At 43.6% G+C, this 21,488-nt stretch overlaps 1 protein-coding gene and 1 long non-coding RNA gene across 3 annotated transcripts; one reads left to right on the top strand and one right to left on the bottom strand.

The window, feature by feature from the left end:
• Positions 1–326: 326 nt before the first annotated feature.
• SDE2 (spliceosome associated SDE2) lies at positions 327–6,137 on the bottom strand. Its single transcript, XM_014877486.2, has 7 exons — positions 5,985–6,137; positions 5,047–5,164; positions 4,398–4,509; positions 3,714–3,883; positions 2,931–3,042; positions 1,966–2,362; positions 327–612 (listed from the first exon to the last, which is right to left on the bottom strand). Exons 1-7 carry the CDS (start codon positions 6,108–6,110, stop codon positions 394–396), a joined length of 1,254 nt encoding a protein of 417 aa, XP_014732972.2. The 5' UTR covers positions 6,111–6,137; the 3' UTR covers positions 327–393.
• A 53-nt stretch (positions 6,138–6,190) lies between these two features.
• LOC148224203 (uncharacterized) lies at positions 6,191–21,417 on the top strand. Of its 2 annotated transcripts, XR_015802174.1 has the most exons (3): positions 6,191–7,846; positions 10,773–10,807; positions 16,526–21,417. It is a non-coding gene; the product is annotated as an uncharacterized LOC148224203 (long non-coding RNA). The 2 variants fall into 2 exon arrangements; XR_015802173.1 differs by having other exon boundaries at positions 6,191–10,807.
• Positions 21,418–21,488: the final 71 nt, after the last annotated feature.

The following is a 21,488-nucleotide window of genomic DNA, read 5'->3' as shown; positions in this document are numbered from 1 at the left end:
TCTAACATCCCCACCCAATGGATTTACACCAGCAAAACTTCAACAGGCTAACCTGACCTCCCAAGCACCTTCTATCCCAGTTTCCTAATGAAACATTCAGTAAACACACCCATTTCCTTTCCACACAGAGTCCACTTGTCCTGTCACAACCTCCATGAGAGGTGACTTGCAGAGCCTCAATGTTTCTCCTCTCCCCCCAACACACTGTGGAACAGGTCCCCAAGCAGTGTCTATGATGATACCCTTCCTACCTGTCCATCCTTTCCATAACTCCTTGGGATGCTAATGAAGCTTGTGGATAAGTTCAGAAGCTGGAGATACTCAGAAAAGATACCAAGAGCTTTTATTTAATGACATCAAATACACATGCAAAAAAGGTAAATATTCCCAAATCTAACCAGAAGTTTTCCCTTTAGGGGGCTTTGCAAACAGGGATGGCTTGATCTGGTCTCTAGACAGACCTCTCACTGAAAAAAGCCTGGCTGCTCTTTCCTTCAAAGTGCCTCCACATTTCAGTCCCAAAGACATCAATCCCATCTTCAGCTTCTCCAAACCCAGGGCTTCCAGTTCAGCAGCAGAGTTGAATGCCAGTAGGTCTATTGGTTCTACCTCCTGAAAAGAGAAAAACATCTGAGAAAAACAGGAGCTCAAGAAGCATTTGGACCACGCTCTCAGGCACAAGGTATGATTCTTGGGGCTGTCCTCTGCAGGGCCAGCAGCTGGACTTTGACTCTTGTGGGTGCCTTAGACCTCAGAAGATTCTATGATTGTCCCCAGGAAAGCTCAATACTCCCAAGAAAACTGATTAAAAAACAACAGTTCACCATCTTGCCCAGCAGTTCAGTAGCTTAACCTCAGCTTCCAGAGACACAGCAAAACAGACAGCCCCTTTTTAGCCTGATGCAGAATACAACCAATATACCTCCAGCAGCAGGAGCAGGAAGGAGGATGAAAAGCTATTTCTAATGCAGTGATGCTGAAATTAAAGAAATAGATTAAAATGCATCTCTTTTTAGTAAGATTAATCCCAAGAAACAAGTTCTAAAGTTCACGTCTCATCCTGCCACTAAAAGAAAATATGGATTAAAATTTTGTCTTCAAAGGAAATTGGTATATTTGCAAATTGACTGAGGGTAAAAAGGACCCCTACAGATAGTCTAGTCCAATCCCAGGGCTTTGTCTACAAAAAACATGGAATGGACGGGATAATTCAAATACTGGAATTTACTAACACACTATAAAGGACATCAAAATCTAAGTAATAACAGCAGTGAGAATGAGAGCACTCCCCTCATGCACTCAGCAAAAACAATTATTGCCAGCAGAATCAGAACCTTTGTCCTGCTAAGCATACAAAAACCCAACTGGTTGCCTCATTATTCTCACCCTACTTCTAAAAATAATTCATCAAGGACTACTATAAAAATATTTCCACCTGCAATAACAATCTACCACAGCATTGGTGGAGTTTCCTGTTCTAGGAATAGAAAGTCTCACAAATACTGAGCAAAAAGTAAACAGTGAAGAATGGTAAACATCCTGTTTAAAACTTGCCAGCTCTAATAGTACAGTAGATGACAAAGTTCTAATTGATCAGACTACATCCTTGGTCTTTTCCCATTGAACTGTAATAAACTTTCACACATCAGAGTTCAGTTGTTGCCAGTGGCAGACTTTCCACCCAAGGTGAAAAAAGGCAGAAAATCCCAGTAACTCCCTAGCCTGAAAAAAAGAGCTACACTTTGTTTTATTGCTAGACTAAGCCCAGATTCATTACCCCCACAAATCTTTAACAGTAATATTATGCAACGACCCATAAAGCAGAAGCGTTGGCATCTTTTGCTACCAAGATCAGTTGGGCTTTCATGAATCCAGTGGGAAAAGCTATATTGCTGGAGCTTGTTTGCTTCTTCAGCTCTAAAAGCAGCTGAAGACAGACAACATTTTGTACTGCTTCATACTTACTGTGCTCTGTGACTGGTTTGTTTCCTGTGCCTTAGCAGGAACATGTTCTTGCTCTTCTTTCTGAGCTCGAGTCACTTCATTCTTTCCTTGGGCCTCTTCCTTTGAGGGCTCTGTCATTTTGCTGTTTTCTTCAGACAGAATTTCAGCCTGCCCACCTGTGCACACCTCTTCTTGCAGATCTCTTCCATGACCGTCTGGCTGCTCCAGTGGTTTCTCACTTGCACTGGTAGATGGACTGTCCTCTGCTGAAGCCACAGAGCTGCTTGAACATTCATCTGAATTTCCAATACTTTCATTAGCACTGCTGCCTGTTGGACAACTTCTGTCAGATGTACAAGGGGAGTCATCCTTATTGTCATCCTCACAGCCTGAGCCTGTGGCCTCATCCAATCCTGGCCTGGCACAGGGAATATATTTTAAGTAATTTTTTTTAATTGCCACATTTCTCTTTCCAAAATCCACTTCAGAGAGATATAAGGAGCTACTCTAACAGTTATTTAGGTTTGTTTAGTAAATGGAAGAGCTGTCAATACTGAAAAGCACCTACAAACGCCCAAAACAGGTATTACAGCATTCCCAATGCAGAAATGACTGGAATCTTTGACTTCTCTTTCATGTTAAATTAGTTGAAAGATGCCAGGGGAGAAAAAGAACCTTTTAAAGTTCATTGTAAATATAATTCATTTATGAAGAAAAGGACAATAGGAAGTAATAGAATATAATCATTTAGAAGGGGGGGGAATAAAGTGTCTACTTCTGCAAATGAAGTTTTTCTGCTCCATCTGGGACAGAATTATAGGAATGCAGAAATGTTTACTTTTAGTTCTTTGATTTAATCAGTTCAGTTTTCTTATTTCTATTTCAGTCTACATCTCAGACTAGACTCTGCTTACTTGTATGTATTTGACCTTTCATCCTTTTTAAGGGCTTAAGACTGGAGTATAAAAACAAGGTATAACTCTTACCAAGGACATTTTCTTTTTTCAGATTTTGTTTCGCTCTTTCCGGGCTCACCCAGACGCTTCCGACTCTTGCTACTTTCTGACGACGCTGCTTTGCTGGCAATAACCTGCAAGCCTTCAAAACGAATTTGAAAGTGAATTTCATCAGGAACACGATTCATGTATACTACTTATCTTTTCACTTCAGATGCAATTTAAAACACTAATGGGAAGAATCACTATTGGTGATACAGGCTCAAAGCTTGAACATAAACAGAGTAGCAGCAAAAGCTTTCATACATGGATTTACTAAGGCACAGAGTCAATTAAAATTGGATTCCTGAACTGAACTATCAGGTTCTTCATCTCATTCAGCCTCGAGTTTCACTATCTAGCTGACAGCAAGAGAATAATATAGGGATAAATAAAGTAACTACAAAAACCAGGAAGTGAAATAAGGTATTCTGCAGTTGGATGCAATGTCTAGTTTTTATGTACAACCCCTTTATAGTTTCACAGTGTAATTCTTACAGCTCAGCTAGCAACACCACCTTCACGGAATCTGGCTCTTATTACAAGGTGACCTAGCAAAGCAAGGTGAAGCATCACTTGTATCATGCCACGCTGATCAACGCAATTCAACAGCCACCGCGGACAAAGAGGAAAAATAAATCAAGCAAATTTAACTGAAATGTAACATTTCGTTCTATTGAAAGAAACCGGTTATATTTTTAAGCTTTGCTGCTGGAGCGAGGCTGGAGAGGCTTTCGGTGTGCTGTGAGGACAGAGAAGGGCAGGGGGCAGTACCGATGCGCAGGGACTCCTCCTGGCGCTCGGCCATCTCGCGGTACTGCCGCTCGTACTCGGGGTCGGTGAATGTGTGCCGCGGCTCCGCCAGCTTCCGCTGCAGCCTCTCCAGGCGCCGCTGCTCCTTCTCCGCCTCCCGCTCCGCCTGCTTCTTCACCCACTCAGCCATCCTGCACACGACACAACCACCAAAATCAGCACTCGGTGCAACAGCAGCCTGCTTCCACCACAGTCCTTCCACCACCTGCTAGGATGGGAGACAATGGGAAAAGACAACAGCACCCAGCAGAATTACTGAGGAAACAGACAGATTCTACTACAGAGAACAGAGCAGGGTTTATTTTGAAGACCAGAAACAGCAATTCAGTTCACACATCCCCAAGACTGAGGTCTTGCAGCTTCAGAGAGAACTGTGAGAATTCCACATGAGGAATCCAAGAAGTGCAGAACAGTCTCTCAGGCTCAGGCTGCAGTAAAATCACATCCAATTCCGCAAAAATATGTTACAGTCAGGAAAGCCCTGTTGGCTTCCAGTCCATCTGCACTTAAGATTTCACTTTTGCTCTTTTTAGTATCCAAAATACCATTTCATGCTACAACAAGCTGACACTTGACCCCTTTTGTTAACAGTGAGCTACAGGATCAGGTTATTTCATAATTTCAGCTTCTGAGAAAAGGCCTTACGCTTTCTCGTGATTGACATCCCGCAGTCTCCTTCCACTGAGATCTCGACAAGCCTCTCTGTTTGTTGTCTTCTCAATCTGAGCACCAAGGGCTCGCAGCATCGACCCAAACCCTTCCAAAGGAAAACAGTAATCAGGAATTAGCTAAACAGAAACATCTCATCAATGTAAGGAGTCAGGCTTAGGTTGAATTCTTTAGTTCTTTGGCTACTGATATCTTCGCATTTTTATTTTTATTTTTTTTAAGTAGAAGACAAAGTCAATTAGGTCATAACACACTCAAATCACAGACTATTTGTACCTGAAATATTTGTCCTAAGGGACCACTGAATGAAACTTAACAGCCTAAGATGACAGGTCCTTTTCAACACAATTTCAACTCTGAAGTCACTTTGGTGCATGTTACAGCCTTCTACTAATAAAGATAAGCTGAAAGGGGATGTGAGGAAGATCTGGACTTAAGCTTCCCTGGCCAATCCTCAGCTTTGCACAAACACTTTGGTTTTAGCTCAGAGACTTTATATCAGTCATACACACAACAAGAGACCTGCCAATATCTGAGGACTCCTGCTATCAGTATAGCCTACAGCACAGCAGAAGTTTTTTTTACTTAAGAAACTAATCGCTAACAAGCAGAATAAACAACAAACCTCCTTTTCCACCACAAAGTCTCGGCTCCAGGCTATAAACGACTCCACTCTGCAACTCATCTTCATCGCTGGCCAGTCGCCCATTACACTTCACATATAAGCTTTCTTCTGGGATGTTCTAAAAACACAGCAAAATTGAGTCAGATCATTGAGCCAGAGAAAATGAAACATTCTGACAAAGAAAATCATTAAGCAGTTGTGTTTCCTTCCTTCCAGAAAGGAAGCAAAAAAATCAGACAATCTGAAAAGCATGAACATTCCCTAATGGCGCTTGTTTTAATTCCTGGTTACCAAATGATTGAACACAGTCTAAATCAGCTTGTAAACACGAACAGCAAAAAGTTGTACTACGGGAAAAAACTCAGAAAAAACCTGTGATGACCTGACCATAACCTTTGTTCCCTGTTCTCCAGTGACGCTGGCAGGAAGGAGATAGAACCCAGGGAAGAGGGAAGGTGTTTTTAGGATTTCTTTTACCTCTCACAATCTTATCCTGATTTTGACTGGTAATAAATTAATCTCATTTCCCCAAGTCGAGTCTGTTTTGCCTGTGATAGCGACTGCTAAGAAATCCCCCTCGTCCTTATCTCGATCTTTGACCCCTTTTGTTACATTTTCTCTCCCCTGCCCAGCTGAGGAGAGGAGGGCTAGAGCGGCTTTGGGGTGCGCCAGGGTCAACCCACCACAACGCGTACGTATCTATACAAACACACACGTATTCATCGTGTAGATAATAAGCTTTAGAGCTCTCTTAGAGCAAGCCCTCCTGCTCAGCTAAGCGACAGCAAGGACAGCACAGCGCGCACAGGCGGGCACGGCGCCTGCCCGCCCGCGGGTGCCGGAGCGGCCTCACAGCGGCCGGGCCCGGGCAGCGCAGCGCCTCCCGAGGCCGGAGGGCCCCGCACCCACCTCCGGCCCCCCGCTCGCCCGGCACTCACCAGCTCCCGGGCGCGGTCGCGGCGGAGGCAGAGCACGGAGCCACCCCCGGGGGGCAGCGGCAGCGGCCGCACCCGCGGCCCCAGCGGGTCCCGCACCCACAGCGGCTCCGGCCCCAGCGCCGCCATCGCTCCGGGCCCGTCACGTGACGCGGAAGGGGGCGTGGCCCGCTCGCCCCGCCCGCTCAGCCCTGCCCGGCGCCGCTCGGCCTGCTTTTATCTCGTTTTAGCGCTCGGCCTTCCTTGTGTGCGTGGTTAAAGGCGAATCCGAGGAGCCCTGCCCCGTTCCAGCTCGCAGAACTCGTGCAGCCCGCCAGGGTGTGCAGCTCTCCCGGAGCCCGTCACGGGCGGAGCAGCGGGGAGCGCGCCGTGGCTCCCGCTGGCGGCGGGAAGGGGAGCGCTCGTGCCCCCTCAGGGAAGGAAGAGCCCGCTCTGGCATCGCCGCAAGCGTCGGAAATGCAGGGGAGATGGGCAGCGCCGCATTGTCCGGCCAAACGCGGTGCGAATTTCACGCGGGGATTTGCAGGGCGATAGAATCCTTCTCTGTGGATTCTTCGCCTTGTTTACTCGTGCATGCGGTTTTGCATAGGGATGGGAACAGGCCCAGAACTCTGATATCTGAGGGCCATCGCAGATACGAGAACATACTGGAAGATAAATTCATTGTGAGCTGCTCTGTGGAGAAGGTTTGGGGTTTCTGGTGGGTGGAAGGCTGGACACGAGGCAGCAGTGTGTACTTCCAGCCCAGAAACCCGAACACATCCTGGGCTGCATCAGAAGGACAGCTGGCAGGTCGAGGGAGGCCTTTTGCCCCTTTCCCCTCATGACACCCCACCTGGAGGGCTGTGCCGGCTCATCCTCAGCACAAGAAAGGCAGCCTGTTGGAGCAGATCCAGAGGAGGGCCAGGAAGAGGCTCAGTGGAGCTGGAACACCTCAGCTATGAGGACAGGCTGAGACAGCTGGGGTAGTTCAGCCTGGAGAAGAGCAGGCTCTGGGGAGGCTTCGTCAGTACTGAAAAGAGGCAGAGAGTGATAGGACAAGGAGGAATTGTTTTAAACTAACAGAGCCGAGATTTCAATTAGTTGTTAGGAAGGAGTTCTTTACACTAAGGGTGGTGAGGCACTGGCACAGGTTTCCCAGAGAAGCTGTGGATGCCCCATCCCTGGAACTGTTCAAGGATATGTTGGATGGGGCTCTAAGCAACCTGGTCTAGTGGGTGGCATCCCTGGCTATGGGGTTGGAACAGGATGATCTTTAAGATCCCTTCCAACTCAACCTTTCTGTGATTCAATTACACAGTCACTTAAAATATATTTAAATCAGAGTGGAAGTCAATCTGGAGCAGGAATCCACAATCAGCTTTTCATGACATGTGGCAACTACCTGTAAGCAGGAGACTGAAGAACTGGTTGGGGGAAAAAAAAAAAAATCACACTTCTACCTGTACAGGTCCTGTACCTGTACAGAGGCATGATGGTCATCCAGGCAGTGTAACCACTGCATTATTTGGTGGTTTCAAATCTATATAACCATCCAGATAGAGGATGTTTGAAGGCAGGTTGCTCCCAGATGTCTCTGGTGGGAATTGTTTCAAACACTGGCAAAGATGTGGTTGGACTGCCCCGAGAGCTGCAGTGTGATACACCTGTCACTTGATCTCCAAATAACAATGTTACCTGCAGTGCCTTTTTGTTTTATAGCAGCATGGGCAAGGACTATTGCTCACAGTGTCATCTGCTCTCTTCAGGTGTATCCCCACCAGAGGTGGCACCTGAAACCCTGAAAATCCCTGCTGGCAAGCGAGATAGGCTCCTGTGCTGCAGTCTGCAGCTGAATTAAGCATGGTTTAAGCTGTTTTAGAAAGGTAGGGGCTGTGTCTGAGCTGCTTGGCTGTTCCCCAGAGTTTGGTGATGTGGCTGTCCCACCCTTTCAGTCTGCTGAAGAGCCGTGCTGCCTGGCCAGGCCTGTGCCAGCATGGATAAGTGGCTCTCACGCCTGGCTGTCTTAAGCTGATGTGATAAAGAAGGAGGAAGCTGGGAAACAAAGAGGCAGAGAGATGACTTGAAGTGGAGACTTCAAAATGTAAACAAATGAGTAATAACTTAATTAAGGGTATCTCCTGATGGGTTTGTCTTGGCCAACTCACAAATCAAACCCACCATTTCTTACACTATAATTTTAGCTAAAATATTTTTGTAAAGGATTCTGACCTAGTCCAGACAATCTCTTACTGTCTTTTTTTGGTACAACAAGTTGATATTTCTGAATTATGTGTCATGTTGATACAGTGGAGCCATTCAAACCCTATGTCTCTGTAGCCTGCAAAAGCTGTGGTTATTTTTTGCTGGATCAGGTCCAAATTCAGTTGACATTGTATTTTAAGTCACATGGTACTGCTTGTTTCACTTAAAATCACGTGCCATACGGGTGGCGTGCCACTGATGTTAACTACCACCAGATTTGGGGTATTTTTATTCATTTGCATTATCTGATTGAAATGTAATTGGTGAACTGTGATGTATTCATGTATACATATGCAGATGAATAAGCATTTTCTTCGATCTGTGGGATTTCACTTGCATTCTGAGGGCATGAATCATTTCCTCCTCTGAAAGTCCTGTTCTTGGCATGGAGGGTGTGGAGCTTGCCAGTACAGGCCAAATAGGTGGAGTTGTCCTGGAAAGACTTGGGCCACAGAACTGCCCTGTAGATGTTCTGAATCAGTGTAATCCACAGGTTGTTTGAGTAATGTTTCAATTTACTCTTTTATTTCTGGGGTTTTGTATAATCTCAGTGACATGTGGATCTAAAAAAGGCCCCACTGCATCCTGAGAGAAGTCCATCCATGACAGCAACCTGTCATTCCTAACTCTGACACCTGGATTCTGCCTGCAAGTTGGAGCTGTTATACCCTGTGAGCAGGAGAGCTGACAGCAGTGGGATCTGGCACATCACCACCTTACAGGTGGTTTTTGGGTTACTAATGCCATTCTCTGTCCAGTGCTGGGGTCTGTGGTTGGGTGATTGTATCTGTGAGACTTGCCCAGATCCTTGCACACAGTCAGACTACAAGCAAGCAGCATTTAACAAGCAGAGGAGTGATTTTCTCTCAGCTCAGCCCTGCAGCAGACCCTGCTCTCAGGATTTATGCAACGCCATTTAGCTGGTTCATGTCAGTGGGCGAGTGTTCCTGTGTCTCTTGTTCTTGATTATGCTTCTATTCCTAGAACTCATCAAAAGTCTATTGCCTTGCTCCTCACAGAAAAGTCTAAATAAGTCAAAAGGGCTGTTATTATAATTTCCCATTTGAAATGTATTTTATGAGAAGTGTTATTCTCTTGGTAAAACAATGAACACTCTCTGATTCTGCAGTGGTGCTTTAGCCTTAGTTAATAAATCATGCTTGCCACTTTTCATTTAGAGAGGATTTCACAGACATAGTTAATTAAACCTGAGACTATCCTTGTGGGATAAATAAGTACTCTGGCTAGTTCAATGGTGACACTCATGCAAGCTGGTTATTCTACCTTATCAAATCAGTCAAAGGATCAAGTCTAGAATTTAAAACTTCTTGCTATCTTGACATAATTTAGGAGATGAGACCACCCATCCTTTTTTATTTCATCCTGATATCCATGTGTGTGATGCCTGAGATAGCAGGTGGGGTCCTGTGGCCTGCAGGATGCAGTGTGGGAGCCCAGGCTGTGATCTACTTCAAATCTATGGCTTGATTTGACATGGAACACAGATTTTTCAGTCTATCTGGAACCATCAGACGTGTTACTTCATAGCACTGCTATTCATTCACTTGTTCATCATTCACCCTCATTGTTTCCTCCAGTGTGTTCCACTGTAATGGTGGTATCAATGCTCTCCAGGGTTCTTTAACAGTCTGTCAAGACCAGGATCACATTATGCAAGACTGTAATGAGGAAAGAGTAAGGTCCTCTTTCCTGGCCCTTGTCTTCTAATTTGCACCTGAAAGACACTTGTGAGAGTGAAGAACACCAAACCAGTTGTTCAGGAGGGTCCCAGATTAGCAAGGATGGGTCAAGAGTTGTTCTGATAAGAATTCAGTGTTTCTGACTTCTAAAAATGCTCCTGGATACAGGTAAGAGAAAGGATGAAAGACTTCAATAAGAGTGTGAAACAGATGCATATGTTCCTTTTAGAATAGTCTAAGTGTGCAGAGATATTAACAAAGGTGAATTTTGTCCACTGAAGTCGCTTTCAAAATTTGGAAACTCGTCCTTAAAGAGTGAAGGGTTTGGTCTGCTAAGCAGTCAGTCATGTACTATCATAAATATATGGAACTGGATCATCTGGATATATTTTCTTTTACATTTTAATGGTACCCCAAAGGGCAAATTCCACATAATGTATCTGCAATTAAATGCGTTGCATGCTTTCATATTATTTTTATATGGAGGATAAGGACAGGATGAAAAGAAACCTGTGTGTGCGTGTTCCTAGGACAATAACTAAGAGGCTGTATGACGTGAGGGAACATTTTTTATTTCAGACAATATGATACTATTTTGACATATCATACTGTTTGACAAAAATGTAATTAACTGTAATGAATCTAAGCTGATGTTTGCAAGTGCAGTTCCCTGCCAAATGTCAGTAGTCAGTTGCTTCAGTTTCTGTGTGGTCAGGCGCAATGGGGAGAGACAGGGAGTTAAGATACCTGATACTGGCATGAGAGCAGGTGGGGGAGAAATAGAAATGTTACTTATACATTGTATGAATGCAATAGTTACTGTTTAATATTCTTATTCTCTCACAAGGAATGCCTGGATTTCAACCTCTGAACAAGTCTGGGGTGAGTAGCTGGATTTTTTTATTCTTATAGCCCATAGTTATTACTAGTGCAGATACTTAGAGATAGTCGAGATTTTAAGGTAACTATAAAAGAAGTTTTACCCTCACATTGGTCCCTTTGTTGTGCTTAGCACCTTTGTCTCCATTCTATGCAGGGATATTTAAACTGTGAGTTCTTTCAGGGGAGGAACATGCACTACTCTGCACATATATATGTGCAGAAGAACCTGAGAAAACAAGGTCCCTCTTTGGCCATAAATATCATCAGCACAATCGGCCCTGTTAGTGTTCTTAATAACAATTTGAAATTTGGCAGCAAGAGTTTGAAATTAATTGGTTAATTAGACACCCAGGTAACATTGCAGAAGGTAACACTTCAGGTTCTAAGAATTCCTTAACCTTGTGTTTTCTCTGCTTTGCTAGTCTGAATGCCTAGATTTGCTCTGTTCTGGTTAATTTTAGCCAAATGCAGCTGGAGAGTGCTGAATGGGTCACTTGTAGTGAACAGTGTATTTTATAGGGAAACAATACCAAAACCAGGTCTCTGCCTCTTTACTTTTTCTCTCCCTCTAATGAAGTTTTTAATTACAGCTTGCAGAGACACTGCAGAGACACTGCTTAATTACTAAATCTCTATGTAGGGACTGGATTCTAGTTTCCTAATTGGCACCTGTGTGTTTGACAACTTCATAAAAATCCAAAGCTAAGAGTGAACATAAGGTATGAAATGTGTATATTATATACAAGGTAGATCTCTACTGTCTGTCAGACCCCAATGCCTTGAAGTTTTTAAGAAATAGGAGAGAGAGAGAGAGTGAACATTGTATGGCTTTGCAATGGGGACTTTCCATCCCATCATGACACTGTCTGCAATAATTAGACCAAAGTTACACTCTTCTTGAAATGATCAGCTGAAGGGAAAAAAAAAAAGAAGGTCAGGTATCCTCATTTGTTTTTCAACTGAGATGAAAATTGATTTGGAAATGTTCCTTGCTAGAACTGAAGTTGCATTTCCAGTAGTTGGGAGGAGCTCCCAAGTTATATTACCCCACCCACGTCTGCCTGCTTTCAGTTTACCTGAGGAGACTACAAAAGAACAGAAAGAGGATAAGAGGACAGCAACAAAAGGGAGACCACACAGCAGAGGTATAAAAAGAAATACATTTCAAGCAGAGTGTCTCACTCAAGTGGATAAGCCCTCATTTTGGGTTATGTTCAGCAGAGATATCATGTGCTCAGCAGTCTGTGGCATGGTGGTGTTCATAAATCCTGTTTAAAGCAGACCGTGACACTGATCATTTGATCTTTGATCAAGTGTTATGAGTCCGATCCTCAGCTCGTGTAAATTCTCAAACGACCACTGGCTTGGGGGAAGGATGCCCCAAGCTGAGGATGCAGTCTGTAGTCTGAGGATGCAGTATGTAGTGGAGAGAGGCCTCATTCTTTGGGTGCTGAGTTTGACATGGTTGTCTTTTGACTGATGGTTTGCCTTTTGATACAAACCCCTGAGTATAGACTCAGACAACATTTTTGTCGTAGTAATATTTATCTTCTTGTGTAGGGAATGTTCTGCCAGCTTGCTGAGGACTTACAAATTAATAATAGCACATTCAGATTTGTATTTATTTCTCTTAGAAAAAACCATACAAATACTTATTTAGGGAAATGTGTGTGGGTTTTTTGTTGTTGTTGTTTCATACTATAAGTTTGAGTTGGAGAATACTGACATTATAGGATCACGTGTAGCTTCTTGTTGATTTGATATTGGAATAATTTGCCATTTTCTTCACACGATATCTTTTTGCACCCATGCAATTGAAATTAAATTGTTAGTGTGATGTTTAGGGAATACCACTGGTTGGATTCCCCTCCAGTGTTTCTTCTAATCCTTTCCAAAACAGAAGTAATTACGTGTCATCTATGAGGAATTTGTAATACAGCTCACTATGCCCCTTGAGGATCTCTCTTAAGTCATATGTATGTGAGGCCTGGAAAAATCATGTCCTCACATGGTTATATTTCAATATTAGGAACACGATGATGATACAGCTGTGCCTTTGTTCCTTCGTGTTCCTGTCTGACTTGGGCTCTGGCCTAGAAGTGATGTCGGTGTCAGAATAAGCCAGACTGGTTTTTTCTCAAAGCAGAGCTAGGAAGAAGTTCTTGCCAGTGTGTGAAAGTCACAGTTGGAAAATCCTAATGATGATGGTTGTTTTGTTGCTTGTTTTTTTTTTTGTCCCTCATGTTCTTTTGTACCAGGAAGTTACAGGAATATTTTGTTAGGAGAAGCCTTCATGCCAGTCGTACCCCCATATCTGCAGACTTGAGCATGGCTCCAGCATGTGTTCACTCCTGGTTTGTGCAGGTGGCCCTTTGCCTGTAAAGGTTCTACAGGTGACCTTGTGCTTCTCAGAACCAAGAACTTTAAATATAGCAGATGTGGCAGGAGCAATGTTCCTGGCTCTCTGAGCCACAGCCCAAAATTCAGGACTGCCAGACAGCCAGTTTGTCCTTCAGTGCACCACGGGAGAAGGGTGCTGTGTGCTTATAGCAGGGGGAAGTGACAGTGACTCCCAGGAATGCTCACTGCCTCTTGGGGGTCAGGGCTAGGCCAAAGGGCATAACTTCAAGATGTGTAATGTCAACTTCAGTAGCATCTGATAAATTACTCTCTCTCACAGTGGGGGCTCATCCTGCATAAGCACAGCCCCTCTGCTGAATGTGGGACAGAGTGCCGACATGGGAACTGTGCCTGGAAGCCTTGTGTAGCCCAGGGGAAACAGGCTGGCAGCCTCTCCTCTGGTTCTCTGCTGCTGAGGTTTCAAGTGGTGCTGCTTCTCTTCCTCTGTCCTGAGATCTGTGCCCTGCAGTCCATGTTTAATTCAACTGATGTTCTCCACTTTAGTTGCCCAGGCTTGGGGCTAGTATTTTAACATCACTTGTACACTGTAAGTTGTAGTGCCAAGGCTTAGCATGCAAAAGTTGTAGTGAGTCCCCACAGAATGTAAGGTTTGCCAGAATCATGCAATGTTAGCACATGCTGAATTTGTGCATTCTCATTTACCTTCTGTTGTTGTTTGTTTTGATGAGTTTGGAGTTGTTAGGGGATCAAGCTTGTGCCTACAAATACAACTGTCTGACACTTTCTCTAGAATTCAAAAACAAAAGATGAAGTTTTGATATTATCAGCTGTCTGCAGGGATGTAGGACTTTGGGTAAAACTCCGCAGTCTCACTGTAAAACTTAAAAGGGAATTTTGTCAGCAACTAAGACATACAAGTCATATATGATGAACTGGTGCTGCCTGACAAATCCTTCTCACCACCAATGAATGATTGCTGGACTCCTTTAAGGCAGCTGGGCCCCATGCAAGCAGCTTTGTGGCACTCACAAAGCAAGTGAGGCTTGACAGGCACTGTTTCATCAGAAGGAACCACCTTGTTCCTGTGCACCCTCGCTTCCGGCCCCCTCTCTGACACAAGAGATGTGTGGTCAGAGCATGTTTGGGAGACAGAAACTTCTAATTCTGGCTCTGGCCCTTTCTTCCTTGTGTTGTGAAATCAGCTCTACGGGCATTTTAAAGAAGTTTTTAAAAAATAGCCTCTAATTAGGATTCCCACACCTGGGTATGTAGTCAGAGGCACACTAGGCCTCATTTTCAAAAGTGAGTATCTATGAATCCTTTTATTCTCAGCTGGAATTGTGGATACTGAACATTGAGTAGTCAGGGCAAATTGTTCTTCATTAGGCTTGAACATGAACTGTGTTGCAGAAGTTTCTGAGCGTTAGGAAACTAATGAGAAATGCTACTATAAAGTGCTATTCTCAATAGCAACTGCAGTTTTCATACTGTGATGCCTTGTGAGATGTGAATTTGAGAAGAAGAGGAGGAGAAATGAAGAAAAATAATCTAAAAATATGGTACAGAAAAGTAGAGTCTACAGAGTGTGTAACTTAGAAAGAATGTTGGGAAAATAGGAAGCTTTCATTTCTTTAAAACCTCCCAAAGCTCTGTAGTCTCATAAGACTGAAAATAACTTCATGTTCTTTGCTGATGCTTTAAGATATAATGTCTGCTACTTCATCTTCCCTCTCCCTCTTCTGCTCTCAAGAGACCACTTTCTCCAGAAGTGGGTTTTGAGAGTTTGGGAATACTTGCTAAGAAAGATAGGACATGTCAGAACACTTCTCAACTGTCTCAGAGCCAGACCTCAGAACAGTATTTTCGTTTTTGAGACCCTTCCTCAGCTGAGGCTTGAGGAAGCATCACAAATGAGGCTTATGAAGCATCAATGCCATTTCAAGGCAGTCTTATATTTTTACGAGGAACAAGCAAATCTATTTTGAAAGCAACCAGCCTACAGAATATTGTTCCAAATAAATTAAGATGTAGGGTGTCATAGCTGGTATTTTGGTCTGCTGTTTGCTGTTAGAGCCTGACTTCTTTGGTCTGTGCTGTTTGCATTGTACTAAAGAGTAGCTGAATTTCATTCTGCCTGCTATCCCCAGGGCCCTCATGAAGAAGAGATTCATATCTCATGAGATTACCCCACTGAGCAAAGAAATGAAATAAATAATATTATCTTTTAGTTCTGTCAAGTACAGTAGCTCTCAGAGCCTTTCGAGGCAGTGTCAGCAGGGGCTGGATCCTGCATCAGTGCATAGAAAGGCGTCCTTTACAAGAACAGTGCTGCAGAATGAAGCCAATGTGAGCGTAAGGAGTGGTGGAAAAGAGTGAGCCTTCTTCTCTTCCCCCCCAGTGCAAGCCTGCAGAGGTTTATTTTCCAGCAGGTGTGATCCTTGGGGCAAATCAGCCTGCTGGAATTCTTCTACAACAGGAGCTCCTAGGAAATCAGTGTAGTGGTAGTAGGGATCTTATTTGGGAAGCAATTAGAGTTTGTGTTGGTTTCTCCTTGGCAGCTTTAATGAACCTATAACACAGAAGTACTGGAAATAAAAGATTTTGCAGTTAGAAAACCATGGGCTATCCAGTTCCTTCCACAGTATAATACAATGCTTCAAAAGACAGCAAGGGTTGTTATCATAACTTAGTCATGTGTGAAGAGCCAGGAGAGCTAAAATGAGTTAAATAATTTTATTGTGCTGTAACGTTGGGAAGAAATATTCCCCAGAACAATTGTTCTTTGCTATTCTGTGGAAAATTCTGCAAAAACCCACTTGAAATGTGTCTGTCAATGCAAACTAACTCAAGCAGATACAGTAAATTTCAGATTCTTGCATTATCATTACAGAGGAAAGACTCCCTTTTCTTTTTACTTGTCCACCAGTCCTTTCACCCAACGTCTTTAACATATTTCTATAATTAAATTTCACATCTCTCTGAAGTATGTTATCACATTTGATCATACTTCATCTAAAAAATCACAGATACTCCTTGTCATACCATACAGTTTCCGGGCTTTGGCAGGGCTCTACAATAACCTGACAATTATCTGTTGTGCCCTATTCCCTATCGGGTGCTAGGACTTGGTTTCTGTTTCAGTTAACCCTTTAGTGCACTCCAAACTGGCAGTATCTAAGAAAAAAGCATAATACTATCCTGAGAAATGGAAGAAGAAAGGGTGTAAGCTTAGAGAAGTCAATAAGAAGCTGAAGTTCTCCTGAGGAGGGGTTTCTATTTAGGGTTTTTTATAGTGCAAGTGTAAAAGAATACAGCTTTTTTTTGGTGTGATATTTCAAGTCCTGTTTCCACCTTAAGATACTGAACTGTTGCACGCCAGTCCTTCAAAGCTGATAAGAAGAAATGAAGACTGTGGTTACAGCTACAATGCATTGTATGTACCTGGAATTGTTCTTAGCTCTGGATCAGACAATTAAAGATATTTTTAACTTCCAGTCTTCAAAAGGTAATGGACAATTTTTTACTTTCTATTAGAAAGTATACTAAAATATTAAGCATATCTAAAAGGCTATTATGAACAAACAAATAAGCAAACAAGAGAGGAATAGGAATGGAGTTTCAGGATGTCATTATAGGGTGGTCATACAGGATTTTTATGATTCTTTCCACCAGAAGAAACTCACTAGACTACAGAAAAGAAAGAATTGGCCCTATTTTATGGAATGTTATTTACTCTTTCATGTTCTGTGGGACCTCATTAGAAGAATGAGGGATGAGTTCTAGCAGTGCATGTGTGTTAATAATAGGCCATACAAATGAGATTATAATTAGAGAATCCTGGATGATACATAAGGAATTAGAGCCAGGAGTCCCTATAAAAAAAGCAGGCATATACTCAGTGAAACTAAGAGCTTGGGAAGTCTTTGTAGGAGAGGATCCACAAAGGTGAGTCAGACTCATCAAACCTCCTAAAAATTAGTGGTAATCCAAAAAAGAGAAGCAAAATCCAGAAGTCCTGAATCTTATTCTCTGAGCTACCACAGGCTTACTTTCACTCTTTTAGAACTGTGTCCTTGAAATACCTTTTGGGAAAAACTTTTCATTAAACAGGGTTAATTACCAAAAAAAGTTTGGAAAAAAACCCCAGATTTACTGCTTTTGGGTTAGGAGACATTAGAAAAATGCACTTTGTCTCCAGAGTAGGTTGTCCTGAATCCCCTGGCCATATGTGATGCTCAAAGTGTGAAAAGAAGTACCTTTGGATTTTGGATGTCAGGACTGATGATTTTGCATTTTAAAGCAGCTGTCTCTTTTAAGCTTTCCTGAAGAATCCAGAAATTCCAATTTTATTTTTGTGTGTGTGGGGCACTTTTACACTTTCATTGTTGTTTAAACAGGGAGACTTTCCTTTGGGCTCAGTTTTCAGGGACACACTTTAGCACAGGTATAAATTAAAAACTATGAATCCTCCACAGGAACCTGTGGGGCTTGAGAGTTGCTTAAAAGTAAACGTGTGGAAAAGAATTATTTGAACAGTGGAGACATAATGTCTGATATATATGAAGCATTTCAGAGAACTGAGAAAGCCAAAGGACAGTATTAAAAGACATGATAAAAGTGAGGAAAAAGCTGTGTCTACTACTACTGCTACTACACAACTTTTTCTTATCTGTGTTTCCAGTAGGTGCCAATCTAAAGATAGGTGTACTACACAGCTGCTAGTTCTGGCCAGTGTATTTTTGGTGTCTGTATTGACAGAGAATATAAATATTCCAAAGGATAGAAACGTGTCCTGTGCAATGGGCAATCCAGCATATCAAACAGCTGTGCAGTACAATGGCTGCTCTTACAGTGCTGTAACTTCTGTGCTCTACAAACCCATGACATAGAAACCTTCAAAAGAAATACTAATAGAAAGCTATTTACACAGGGGCAAAATTATTGTAACTCGTTTTGAGGTTTTTAGGTGACTTGTACTTTCCTTAACAAGTACCAATGATTGCCACCTCTAGTAACTTCCTAGGAAAAAAACAGCAAATGTGTATTTTTGTCTTTTATGTAGATGATTATTTAGGAATACACTTATATCTGCACCAAATGTACTGTTAATACTAAGTTAAGGCTACAAATATTTTCATTCTGTCAAAATGCATTTTAAGAGGAAGATAGTTTTAAAGCTTGTGAGCATTTTGTACTAACATTTAACTTTAATTTCCAGGAGAAATTGGAAGTGCATAGCAGCTATAACCACAAACGGGGTGGCAGGCCTGCCAGGACTGGAACAAGGATGAAGCAAAACAGTACAGTGTTTTTTTAAGGATGGGATTGAAATTGGCTAGGAAAGGCTGTCCAGCCTGGGAGCTGCAGAAGGGAACACAGCAGGTATGGGACTGAGGCTGGCTGAAAAACTTGGGGAAGGTGGGAACTGTTTGGCATCAGAATCAAGAGGATGAAAGATAGGGATAGGGGAATAAAAAAAAAAAAAAAACAGAAAGAAGAGAAAAACGCAATTGTCTGAGCAAATACATTGAATCAAAAAGGTGTGTAGGAAATATGAAATAAGGAAATGGCCACCAGGCTGTGAGTTGGGGCAGGGAATAGGTGAGAACTTGCAGAACTGGAGTGCAAAGGTTGATTGGAGGTTCAATGAGTTAAAGAAGGGAGATGGATCTGTCTGAGAACAGGAAGGGAGAATTGGGTCTGGAAGGAGATGAATGAGAGTAGGAGTCAGGTAAAGGCTGTAGATAAATAAAGGTAGTCTTTTATACACCAAAATGTCTGAGTAGCTTTTTAGATAAAACTAATAACAACCCCAGTTTTCCCTGGGTGATAGGGGAGGACCTTTATCTTTTGAGTGGGAACTGGACTAAGTCATTTCGGTGTTTAGTTTGTGCTTTCGCGGGGATAGGAAAGAAATATTTCTTCTTTGATCAGAGACTCTTTGGAGTTTGGTGACAAACTGTGAATGTCTTTTGTAATGGGAAGCCTTTCTCAAATGATTCTGAAAGATTACCTGCAGTGTTGCTTAAAAACAACCATACTCTGATCATACTCTGGACTCTTTTTTTTCTGTTTTGGTCCAGTTAACCTCAAAAAAGGCGAACTTCATCTGCTCTGCTGTGTTTTGATTGGCTTGTAATCTCTGCTGTTGTGAGGGGAAGCAGCTGCTGCAGTTGTTTGTAGATGTTCCTGCAGTCTGTCATGTTACTGGGATTGATCTCGTAGCTCTTCCTCCAACTGGGCCAGTGGATTACACTGGCATTGGAAGCTGACTAGGACTATTTGGAAAGGTCCAAAGCAACAACGTGTTAGTTTTGCTTGTTTTGTGGTTTGTTTGTTTTTTCCTAGTAACATTTCAAAACAGTCTTTTTAGCTTGATACAATAGTTGTAATTAATGCATCCTGATGGGAAAAGTGCCTGCCTTCATCTGCCCAGAGTCTCCCAAGCAAGATGAGAGTTTCCCAGCAAGGGAAAGGTGAAAGAGATAATTTTGAAAAATGTCTGCGCTTGGACTGCCCAAAGGAGTACAAACAGTAACAAGGTACAAGAGGAAATCTGCCTCTTTTTTGTTGAATGAGGGCTGTCTACTTTCTGTAAAAGGTGCTGAAAACAACTTCTGATTTGAATGTTCCTCTTTTCTACTCATTATCATTTGAGTCTTCTTTGGCTCCAATCTGCACCAGCTGTTTTCCACCCTAATCTTCTTTCCCGTAGCAATCTGGCCACGTTTGCAGCAGCGGTGGTTACGCTGGGTGAGGATGAAGTACTGCAGTTGTCCTTGGCATGTTATTGCCGGCTAAACCAGTGGAATCTCATTAGGTTAGATTTCTTCATGGCCGCTTATGGATGCCTTAGGGTGGAAGATGCCTGTGGTCTGCAGAGATAAAGGCCTTCCGAAAGGAGGAGCAAAGGCTTATCGGTGCTGCCAGTGAAAGATGAACGTCTGGAGTCTTTTTAAAAAGAGTTGGGCCAGCTCTTTCTGTGCTGTCCTGTAGGCACTCAAATAGCATTTGCGGTAAAGCTCAAAGGGCCGTACCTGTTCCTACAGTCCTGGAAAAGCACGGGTTTAATAGTATTAGTCAGCGAGGATGAAACGAAGGTGCAAAACCTGGAAATACTGGAATAGTTTTTCCTTCTCTGAGCTTTCGCTGTGTTCCGCTGTGGGCAGTGCGCAGACAATACCCTGTAGTCCTGCCTGCGGTGTTCCTCACGCGGTTGAATCCAGCCAGAGCTGCCAGCGGCAGGGCGGGAGCAGCGCTGCAGCCCTCCCGGAGAACACGAAAGCTCTCTCGGGAGCCGAGTTCGCGGAGGAAAGCACGGGCTCGCCGTGGGAGGGGGCAGCGCCGGGGCCGGGACAGCCGCGCGCCCCGCCCCGCCTGGCGTCATGGAATTCCAGGGCGCTCCCGCCAATGGCGGCGGGGGCACGTCCGGCGGCACCCGCGGCAGCCCCGGCGCGGGGGGGGGTCCGGCCCCGCCGCTGACCTCGGGGCTCGGTCACGCCCGGCCGCCAGGGAGAGCCGCAGCCCGGGGGCGCGGCGGAGCGGCTGCTCCTGCGGAGAAAGGGAGCGGGAACAGCCGGACGGAGAGCGCTGCAAGCGCGGCCTCTTCCTCCGCACCTCCGGCAGCGGGCAGAGCCAAAGCTGACAGGGACGACCTATGGAATGTTCACCTCCGAGCAGCTTCTAGTCCTGCCCTCTTTTAACTTTTCCAGCTGCTCGTCATGGGATGCGTGTGTTGTGTGGGGAATTTATGCCAATTTCGGTGCCCGGCGTTTAGAGTTTACAGAGCATTGGCAAATATTCTTATTGTATAATACCGAACAGCTCAGAGTTCACTTCTGGCTGTCTAGTAAGATGCTGTTCTCACAAAAAATACTATCAATAGATAAATCAATCCACTGATAATTCTGTAAGTATAAATAAAACCCCTTGTGGTTTCTCTTTCCTGATAGTCACCTCTCATAAACTCACTGTAGGGTCAAAGGTGTGTATGTGTGTGTGTGTGTGTGGCATGCCTGGTCATGTCCGTGTAGTGCAGCCTGTTGTTTTTATCTAAGCACTAATGCAGACTATATCTGTTTTAGCAGAGTGTTCTGCCCATGATAACACTCTCTTTCTTGTCAGGTTTGATTAGCCCCAAGTGAATGCTCACAGGGCTAAACCACTTCTGCTGCTAGAGGTAGTTTGGATGTGTCTACACACAGAGCTGCATTACATCATCATCCGTAATAAAGATTTCACAAATCAAATATGGCTCCTTCTAATGCCTAAATGACAGACAAGATGGTGGCACCAGTTTGTGTGAGCAGAGGATCTGACT

Source organism: Sturnus vulgaris, chromosome 3, assembly GCF_052056855.1.
Source record: "Sturnus vulgaris isolate bStuVul1 chromosome 3, bStuVul1.hap1, whole genome shotgun sequence".
Taxonomy (NCBI): Eukaryota; Metazoa; Chordata; class Aves; order Passeriformes; family Sturnidae; genus Sturnus; species Sturnus vulgaris.
This window is presented reverse-complemented; position numbering and strand designations above follow the sequence as displayed.